The sequence below is a fragment of the Antrostomus carolinensis genome, unplaced genomic scaffold (assembly GCF_000700745.2).
Source record: "Antrostomus carolinensis isolate BGI_N321 unplaced genomic scaffold, ASM70074v2 scaffold2045, whole genome shotgun sequence".
NCBI lineage: Eukaryota > Metazoa > Chordata > Aves > Caprimulgiformes > Caprimulgidae > Antrostomus > Antrostomus carolinensis.
In genome coordinates this window covers 11,126-21,352 of record NW_010314015.1, presented here as the reverse complement: position 1 = coordinate 21,352, position 10,227 = coordinate 11,126, and the positions used below count along the sequence as shown (strand labels likewise).

General features: G+C 51.2%; 1 protein-coding gene across 1 annotated transcript in view; it reads left to right on the top strand.

Moving 5' to 3' along the window:
• The window catches only part of ADGRD2 (adhesion G protein-coupled receptor D2), a 23,133-nt gene that overhangs the window by 7,300 nt on the left and 5,606 nt on the right, over positions 1-10,227 (top strand). Inside the window, exons 11-19 of the mRNA XM_010167468.2 lie at positions 140-245; positions 511-566; positions 1,694-1,820; positions 1,930-2,033; positions 2,651-2,753; positions 3,333-3,486; positions 4,246-4,379; positions 5,029-5,144; positions 6,793-6,913. Of these exons, the coding sequence (XP_010165770.2) occupies positions 140-245; positions 511-566; positions 1,694-1,820; positions 1,930-2,033; positions 2,651-2,753; positions 3,333-3,486; positions 4,246-4,379; positions 5,029-5,144; positions 6,793-6,913 (1,021 nt within the window). The remainder of the gene's footprint in view (positions 1-139; positions 246-510; positions 567-1,693; positions 1,821-1,929; positions 2,034-2,650; positions 2,754-3,332; positions 3,487-4,245; positions 4,380-5,028; positions 5,145-6,792; positions 6,914-10,227) is intronic.

Genomic DNA, 10,227 nt, shown 5'->3' with positions numbered 1-10,227 from the left:
CCCAGGCCCTTTGGTGTGGCACTGGAGCACACCAGAAGCAGCTCTGGATCTCTCCAGCCATCTTGTATAACACAAGATCCTGTTTTCTGAACACATTCTGTGGTTTCCATGTCTGTGAGCAGCGTGCTTTCCCTCCCAGGTCCCTGAGCACCGTGGTGGGCACTGCCATCATCTCATCCTCTCTGCTCAGCGACTACCAGGAGATGAGCACCTCTGTGCGCTACCAGCTGCAGCACCGCATCCAGGTACCCTGAGGAGGGGTCGTGCTTCCCAGCCACCTCCCTGCCAGCCTCTGCAGCCTGACCCTGCAGGCTCTGCCCAGCCTTTGCTCCAGACCCCCACAACTCTTGGACTTAGCCATGTCCCAAGCCCAGCTCTCTCACCTCGACTCCTCTCTCCCTGGGGAGGTGTTTGTCCTGTGCTGCCTTGTTGCAGCCCAGAGAGGGAACTGCATCCATCTGTGTACTGTATGTCCATGGCTGTGTAATCTCTTCTTCTCTATCTCTGCAGGACCTGCCCAATAAGCTGGTGGGACCCATCTGTGCCTTCTGGAACTTCAGCCTCAGGTGCCTTATTTCAATTCAGGTCCCTGGATTTATAAGCTTTTCTTTTCACTGCAAAACCAAATATAACGATATAAATAGAATGGTAAGAGTAGGGATCTGCCAGTCTTTGCCTGCTTCACATGCTGGCATCCTCTGTCTGCTGGAGTAGAGCACTCTCCTGGGAAACTTTCCTTTGGAAAAGTCATTCACAAGCAAGTGACCTTTCCTGAGGTGTATACAACTAAAATGGAAAGCCCCAGTTAATTATGAGTGTTGCCTGCAACAAAGAAGGGGTGGTCCAAGATATCCAGCCCAACAGACACACAGGGCTCCGATGCCTCGTAAATACTGCTTGGCATTGCGATGTGGTTTTGCTGAATGTCACCACAGTGAGAGCACCGAGGCTGTGGTACGTTAGGGATTGCTAATTAAGGCATTTGAGTGGAGAAAACCTCCTTCTACAAGGTCCTGGTCTTGTAACAGACATGGATCAGCTTAGAAAAGGCGGGAAGGGTGTTTTTGTGGAGGCAGCTGGTTGCTGCACAAACACTTCCAGTGACTCTGATCTGAATTTGATCTTCCCTGGGTGCCAGGGCAGGCTGAGGGGGCAGTGCCACCTTGTGAGGACAGAGCTGACCCGCTGCAGCTTTGGGCCCTGCCCAGGGAATTTGGGTCTGGAGCTTTGCTGGCTCCTGGGCAGTGAGGAGCAGCTGGGTGGAGAGGGGCTGGCTTGTCCTGGAAGTCGAGAGTCAGGTGGAATTGCACCGGGTACCTGACAGGCCAAGCTGATGGAGATCGGGCACGTATGGTCCAGTGATGCTCTCGGTGAATGTGCTGCACAAGGAGCTCATCCCAGAGCCGAGCGAGCATCGAGTTCTGTTTAAGGCAGCGATGGCTGAGCTGTGCTTCTCAATACACTCATTGGCTCTAGACCTATTTTCCTGTGTGTATCTGATGGGTAAGGCAAGTCTGCTGAGACACAGGATGAGCCAAAGGGAAGTGCATATGAAAACCTGCCTTTGATACCCTCTTCTTCCTGATTTCAACTCTACTTCTTCTGGGAGAATGAAATTCCCTTAACACCTTGGCTTTCCGTTGGAGTGGATGGTAATTTCCATGTGTTTCCTCTGGTTTTTGCTGCACGTTAGCCCAGATGCTGGTGGGATGTGGTCCACTGATGGCTGCACTGTGGTGACATCTCTCCTGGATTCCACTGCCTGTTTTTGCAACCACACCACAAATTTTGCTGTGCTGCTGCAGGTGTATGAGATGCAGGTGAGCGAGGAGCCTTTCTCTGGTCTGTGGGGTGGATGCCAGAATGGTGAGCGGTCCGTGGTTAATTTGTGGGGGGTTTGTGTCTTCTCTTGTTTCATGGTTGGAGCAGAGGAGCACCAAGGAGGAGCTCATACTGCAGATCTTGACTTTTATTGGATGTGGAGTTTCCTTCTGTGCCTTGATTGTTACCTTCATTTTATTCATGGCAGTTGGGTAAGAAAAGTCCAGACACTTGCAGCCTCCTCTGTATTTTTTTTGTTCGCTATTTTGCTTCAGAACAAGTCACCAAACAAGATACCAGTGTCACTGGGGAGGGCAGTGGGTGGCAGAGGGGAGGGAGGAAGGGGTGTCGTTGGCTGGGGAGGGGGTGCAGTGTTGAGGGGGGGTTTCTGTGGAGATGTTTGTATGAGCTGTGCACACTCCTGAGTGTCCCTGGAAAGGTTCTCGGGGACAACGTTTACCATAAAAGCTGCTCTGCTAGAGTTAATTTTTATAAAATAGATGGAGCAAATGCTATTTCTTCAGTTGCCCACCCTTCAGTGTCACTTGGCAAGCACAGAGACCTGCCTTGGCAGCACGGCAGCGGCTCCTTCCACCTCCTCCTTGCTGCCTGTTCCTTGCAGCTCTGGCCAAGGTCTGAGGAGCCTCACCCAAGCGCATCCCCAGCACCAAGTGCTTGCACACCAGGGCAGTCTCCTGCCTGGTTGGACTGTCTCTGCAGTGAGATCTCAGGGCACACAGGCAGGTCTGCACAGCCCAGCAAGGACTAGTGAGAACACGTGCAGCCTTTCATTTGACTGCAGCTCAGGACTTCATCTCTCCTTCCTCAGTGTCCCCAAGAGTGAACGAACAACCGTGCACAAGAACCTGATCTTTGCATTAGCTGCAGCAGAAGCTCTGCTCATGTTCAGTGAATTGGCCAAGACCAACCAGGTGAGCTCACCAGGAAGTGTCCTGTTGAAGCAGCAGGACCAGACCTTATTGTCAGAGCAAACAGAGCAGAAGTGTCATCCTTTTTATTCATGTTCCATGAGTTACCTGGAACTTGCATCTAGGGAAGAACCGTGTCTCTGTTTTTGGAGATACACATACGTGCACTGTGCAATCTGTCAGGAAAAGTCACCTCTTGTTTCTGACAGAAGATTCTTCAGGAAATGTAAGTAGTTATAAAACAGCAACATACAGTTTCTGTGTCCTCTTCCACATCCCAGTGCTGGATCAAGCAGCTCTGAGATGAGACCTGCAAGGAAAGTCCAAGAGCTGTGGGAAAAGATGCTATTGGTTCCCTCATCTGTGGTCATACAGATGAAATGAGTGTGAGCTGCAGCAGTTGGACTATTCATGTGTTGTGATTTTTAAGAACTCTTCCTGGTGCTTGTGGATGTTTAAATACGTTTCTGCAGGTTCTGCAGCATAGTTTGCAGGTTGCTCCCTTCTTCCTGATCATACACACTCAGAAGCTCCCAGAAGACTCCTCCTCCTGAAGCAGCATGTGGTTTCTCTTCTCTGCAGGTGATGTGTTTCACAGTCACTGCCTTCCTTCATCTCTTCTTCATGGCAGCCTTTTCATGGATGCTGGTAGAGGGGCTTCTCCTGTGGAGCAAAGTGGTCGCAGTCAACATGAGTGAAGACAAGAGAATGAAGTTCTACTATGTGACAGGCTGGGGTAACTACAGAGGCTCTGGGCACTCAGAAAAATTGACAGTTTTTGTCTAGCAAAAGATTCAATAGGAGAGATCCCCAAATGTTTGGTTTGATTCCACCTGGGAGCCAGGTGCCACCGCTCTGCTGAGGGGAGAGAGGGACAAATTGCCAGTCTTATACTCTAAGTTAAAAAGCATTTCTAAATCCAAGAGTTCAATACAAAGAAATGGAGGAGGAAGTTTATGATAAGTTCTTGTTCTTGGAGAGCATCACCACTGTCTGATAGGAATTAAAATATAAAGATGTTCCTGACTAAGCAGCCTTTATTCGGAGTCAGCCCTTTAGGAAAATAGAATCCATTTGAATAAACTGAGTTTCAGATCAAAGAGGAGCCTCTTTAGGTCAGTGCTCCTTGGAAAACACACACTTAATTGGACACTGGGCAACTAGTTCAAATATTTTGGGTTGGTTTATGTCTTTGATTGTCCATGTTGTTAAAAAAGCAATCTGAGGAGTAAATTGCTTTGATCAGGACTGAGGACTTGGAATGCTTTATACCTAGGAGAATGATGCTGACAGCGTATAAATCTGGGCTTGCAGAGCCAGGACAGATTTCAGCTGCAGTAAATTGATGTTGCTCGTGGGGTTTCAGAGGCTAAGCTGGCTCATGTTGGAGCGTGTCTGGTCATGGGGGGTTTGAAGCAATTGTCTAGAGCAGAGCTGACCTGCGTGGGTCAGCTCTGCTTTTCCTGGGGTTTAATCTGTGGGTTTTTTGCTACAGGCCTTCCAGTCATCATCGTGGGTGTGACTCTTGCAACTTCCTTTAACAAGTATGTGGCAGACAACCGTTGCTGGCTGAACGTTCAGACCAATGTCATCTGGGCCTTTGTTGGCCCCGTTCTCTCCATCCTGGCTGTAAGTGCCATCACCTGCCGTGAAGGTGGGATTCCTTCATGTCTGGTTTTAGGAAAAATGTTGCAGAGCCAGGGATGTCAGCACTTCTGCAGGTGAGGTGCTCACTTCCAGGGCTCGTTGTCCCTGCTGCTTTTATCAGAACAATTTTGTTACGCTTCATATATATTTCCACAGCCCAATTAAACCTCTTTAACCAAAGCAGCTTTTTGAGAGGAAAAAAAGTGCTTTAAGAAAATTTTACCAACCAGCTCTTGTCTTGGCTGTCAAATTAGGAATGGAGATATATGTGTAGGTTGACTGTGACATTGTCTTAACTAAAGGTCTGATTTTAATATGGGAAAATCTACATCCTTGAGGTAGTATCAGTATCGTTACGCAACAAGATAGTAGCAGGAAAAGATGCAATGTGTAAGGGGTCCAGAGCAGACACTTAACAGGGAAGACATTCTGTAGGAGAAGTTTTGAGATGTTTTCTAGCTTTCATACATGTGTGGATAGGTCTATGAAGTAGTTTTTTCACTGCTTTCTCAGGAGGGATACCTTTCTCCTCAAGTTCTGAGACAGTTATGGAGTTCCCAGCAGAAAAGTCTCACCTCTCTGGAGATGAGATTGCAGAGGGCTGCTGGGTCCAATGGCTCTTCTCTGACAGGTGAACACCTTCGTGCTGTTCCGGGTGGTGATGGTGACTGTGTCCAGTGCTCGCAGGAGATCAAAGATGCTGACGCCCAACAGCAGCCTGGAGAAGCAGATTGGCATGCAGATATGGTGAGCGGGGAAGGGGATGGTTTTTTCCAGCTGTGGCTGCTCCGGGTATGAAATGGTGGAATTACTGTTAAGCTGAGAGTCTTTGCCTTGGTGAAGTGAAAGGCTGTGAGTTGGGGGAGTCAGGGCAGAAAGGTTTTCTCCTCCAGGTGACTGCATGGGTAGTCTGTCTCCTCTAACATCTGTGCCACTGAGAAGCCCAGGCAGCACTTTCAGCCCGGGGAACCTGGACCCTGTCTGCACTCGCGCTCCTAAAGCTCAACACTTTGGGATGGGAGACCCTTGGCTGAAATCAAAGCTATCCTGGGCCCCTTGGTGTCACCAGGAGCAGCACTTTGGGCCTGGGAATGGCCAGTGTGAGTGTCCCCATCATCTGCAGTGGTGACAGCGTGCGTGGGAACACAGGTCACACGGCCGAGCTGGCTGTCCCTTCACTGACATCAGCCGCCGTGCTGCCAGGCAGCTTGCCACCAGGCATGTGGACATCCTGGAACACATCACCGTAGGGAAGTGGTGGTGGTTGGGGTGTTGAGGCTTGGGGTGTTTCAAGGAACCAGGGACCCAAGTGGGTCCCCAATTTCCATGGAATTTTTTAGAGCTCTGAGCCAGAGAAGCGGCTCCTCTCTGCTTGGCAGAACATTGCAATTCGATGGGGTCATGGCTGGATTTGCCTCACACTCATCCCATCCTTAGCACTTGTGTGTGCCCTGCAGAAGGATGCCAGAAGGAGAGAGTGCAGGGGTTTGACTATTTGCCATTATAAAAAGTATTTTCTATATGAGTTTGGGACTTGGTGGATTGGAAGTAGCACTAGTGGGGACTAAGTACTTGGGGAGAGAGGGGTTGTGGACTTCTGTAATCAGTCAATACAGAGAGACCTCTAAAAAACTGCTGCTTGAGTCATTACTTTATCACCCTCTGTGAGTCTTTATTGTTGTTAGCTGGCGCCGGATCCCCCTGCTAGACACGCATTGTTCCCCTGAATCATAAATAAATTTCCCCAAATTTACAGAAGCACAAAGATAGGGCATTGCTAGAGGGCAGGGTGACATCCCTATGCTAATAAAACAAACAGAGGAGCCCTCCTTGTAGCAGCAATTGGGGGCAAATAGCTGTTTTCTCATGGCTAATGACGTCCAAGAGCTCCCTTCTTGCTACCTTGTGATGATAAATGCAGAGCAGGGCTGGCACGCTGGGGCTGGGGGTGAAATGATGGGTTTTTCCCCTCTTAACTAATTTTATTTGCAAAGGAGTTTGTTCCATGGCTGCCATCTTGGTTGGACACATCATCTGAAAGGCACTGGCTGGAGGAGGAGAGCTGTCTCCAGCATGGAGACAAGGAAAGGTTCTTTAAAGTGCAAGATACAGGCCAAGGTGCTCCTGAACCCATGGAGCTTTCAGGGCAGATCCCCTCAGTGCTCTGTAACCTAGTGCAGATGCCCCAGGCAGATCCTGGCGAGACCTGGGCAGGGTTTGCAGAGCCAGGAAGGACACTTGGCATGCTGGGGACCTTTGGCAGGACACCCAGGGCTCAGGGACGTGGGGCACCACAGAGACCCGCCCCGTCTTGGTCTGGAGGCCTGGAGGTGGGTGCCAGTGTCTTTCAGCTTTGAGATGCACCCAGGTAACCCTGAGCTTTTCTTCCTGACAGGGCCACAGCCAAGCCCGTCCTGGTGCTGCTGCCCGTGCTGGGGCTGACCTGGCTGTGTGGGGTCCTTGTCCACCTCAGCATCATTTGGGCCTATGTCTTCATTGTGCTGAACTCCCTCCAGGTAAGTCCCATACCAGGTGGATCCTCACATCCTAGCCCTGCGGTTTCTTGAACTTCAGTGTGCTCTACCTGTCCTGATGGTTGGGGACATTGGTCAGCTCTGAAGCCCATCCCAGCTTTCCCAAGCTGCTGTGATGTTTTGTCTGAGGAAGCACAGTCCATGCTCCCAATATATGACATAGTGCTCTGGAGACCTTCTTCATCTAATGGCCCTTCAGCACCAGTCTCTGGAATATTCTACTGGTGCCACAGCTTTTCATGGAGAGCATCCCAAAGGTCACGTCCAGCCATGGTGTGTTTGATTGCTGCTTAGATGGTGTGTGTTCTAGGATGAGTGTTCTCCATCTAGTTTGTCTTCAGACATATTTAGAGGTTGTGGCCCAAGAACTGTACAGGCAGAGCCACCTTCCCTTTCCCTGGAGGTCAGCTTTGTTGCAGGGAGACGAGAGAAGAAGAATTAGGAATCAAGGACTGAAAACCTTTACCCCTAAAATCCGTATTGTCTGCAGCCATGCAAGCTGCTCCCCAGGGATGCAGTGTCTTTATGCTCCCCAGAGATGCTCCCCAGAGATGCTCCCAGTGCCCAGGGACTCTGATGGGATGCAGGGGTGTTGGGTGGAACAGATTGCCATGTGGGTGATCAGAGCCTCGCACGGGGAGGCTGGAACTGTGTGCGCCGTTTCTAGCTCTGACTTGCAAGACCTTGGGTGAGTCATGTCATCCCCTTCAGCTTCTTCATTCTTCTTTAGTAGGCATCATCTGGCAACATGTTTAAGGCTATTTGCTTGTCTTGGTGTCTTCCAGGGCCATGGTTGTGACTACCATCCTTCAGAGTCACGTTGTTAATATTAACAGAGATCTCTGTAGGGCAGAAAGCACCTCTGCTGTGTGAAGCAATACTTAATATTTGCTTCTAAGTTTATGGATTTCATCAAAAGAGTTTAAAACTTTAACCAGCCTGGATGTGGTTCAGACAGCAAAGCAAATTGTATTAGTCACAGCAGCGCTCAGTTCTGCACTGAGCTGGGACAGTTCCCAGGACCTCAGGATATCTGAAACTCAGGGACACATGGTGACAAAAGGTCCCAGAACATGTGCTTGCCACCTGCGATTCAAAGCGTCAGCTCCCTTGTTGGCAGAAGCTTTCCAAACCCTGAGAGCAAGCAGCTGTAGATGGAGCTAGAGAAGCACTGAAGACCACTGCTGCTGCAGGACCCTTGGAGAGCTGGTCCCAGGGCGACTGGAGCTCCCTGCAGGGAGCCAGCCCGGGGACCGTGCGGCTGGGCCAGCACACAGAGCACCTGGGCTACCCACAGAGCCAGTCCCCTCCCTTTGACCTGGATATTCACGTTTTTCAGAGTCCTTGTCCAGTGCTCGAGGACAAATCCTGCTCCAGGGGATCCAAGTCAAGGGAGCAACCGGGTACCACTCCCCAGATCATTGGGATCCAAAGAGTTCTCCACCCCCATCTCCCTTTTTCCTTTGGATTCGATAGGAGCTGGCTCCTGCTGTAGCTTTCCCTTGCGGAGCGGCAGAGTTCGCTGTGCTTCCCTCTGGCACACTTGGCCGGTTTCAGCGTAGCATTGGCCCAGCTTTCCAAGGGTGAAATGCAGGCGTTATCACCACGTGCACCAGATGGGTGGGTGGTTGCTCCAAGGCATGTTCTGCCTCTGGCTGGCGCTGGTCCAGCAGCCGGGTGCTGCTCACGCACATCCATCGGCTCTCAGATGGGATGTTCCAAGGCCAGACAAGGGCTGCCTCTCCACATCTCCACTATTGAGGATATCAGAAGGGTGGCAGGAGGCCTGTCCCAGCTGCGATTGATATAGCATCAGTTCTCCTTCCCTCCTCCTGCCGTGCTTAGGTTACTGAGCAGAAGAGAACTCCAGACTCAGTGCTGCTAAGAGGTGAAGTGAGCAGAGCTGAGAACAGCACCAGCATCTTTCATTCACAGAAAAAAACCCATCTCTCAGCTTTGGTGAGCTTCATCAAGATCAGTAGAGAAGCAGATCAGAGCACAGCTTCCCAGCACCATCCTGGTAGTTTTCCTCCACCTTGCTTCAGTGTTTGTGCTGGAAAAACATGAGCATGTGTGTCACACCAGAAGGGTCCTGCTGAGGCCCCTTGGCTGGGTCAGGCCCGGGAGAGGCTTGGTTAGCCTCAGGAGAGCTGCTTTTCTATGACACTCGGGGCGGACAATGTCCTCCAGGGCTCCCTCAGCCTTCTATCCATCACTGGTGCCAGCAGTGGGATGCTGGCTGTGGTAACACGGGTGCTGGACATGTGGGGTGTTCCTGAAATGAATGGATGTGTCCTCTGGATGATACATCTCCTGAGACTTTCTCTCATAAGCCATGACATCTACCTTGGGTGAGATAGGAGCTGAGGTGTTTACTGCCTCAGGATTTGTTTTCTTCCCTTGTTTTCTAAGTTGTAGCTGCTTTTGTTTTTCTCCTTCCTCCGAAGCTCCGCAGGAGCCGTGGCCGTGGTGTGACAGCCAGCCAGGGCTCTGCCCATGGACAGGCTGCGCTTGTTTGCCTCTGTCCCGTCATTACCAAGTTCAGGTCAATTTACAGATTAACCTGGAAGAGAAATTGTGGTGCTGGTGGGAAGCTGTGGAGTTGAGAGGAAGCAGGGACAAACCCATCCCGTTTCAGCCGCTTTGCTGCCTGTCTTCTGGATCTCCTTGGAATCTCCTCTAAGGCCGCTGAGCCGCTGGGCGCGCGAGCCTGGTGCAGGCGAGTTGTGCTGCCGCGTTGTTTGTTTGTTTGGCTGCTTGCTGTTTATCTGCGGAAACCAAAGCCTGTCTTCAAGGTTACTCTGTGCGTCGACACCAAACATGACAACTCCTTCTCCAGCCAGGCAGAGCAGGAATTCAGCTGAGTGACTGCAGAGCAACAGGGAGCGGTGCTGTGCCGGAGGGAGGGGGCTGCGGTGGCTGGTCCCCAGGCTGGCGAGCTGGCGGCCTCCATCCCATGATTTTGGAGGTAGCCAAGCACCCAACGCTGGGAAAAGGTGCTGGCTGTTAGGAAACAGTGTAGATAAAACCTACTGAGCGTGTAGAGCTGGCAGGATGGTCCTGAGGTTGGCTCAGGGCAGGGCTCACAGAGCCACTCACCCATCTCCTGTGAGAGGGGAACAGGAGATGGTGTTGCTCCCAGGTGGGGTGTGTGGGGCGCAGCAGGACAGATGGACACCAGGCAGAAGCATCCGTCCTGCTCTGCGGGTGCCGGCACATGCCATGCTCTCGCCTGTAGCCACCCAGTGCCTACACTGCCACGAGCAGCGCAATGGGGGCAAGGGACTTTCTGGGAG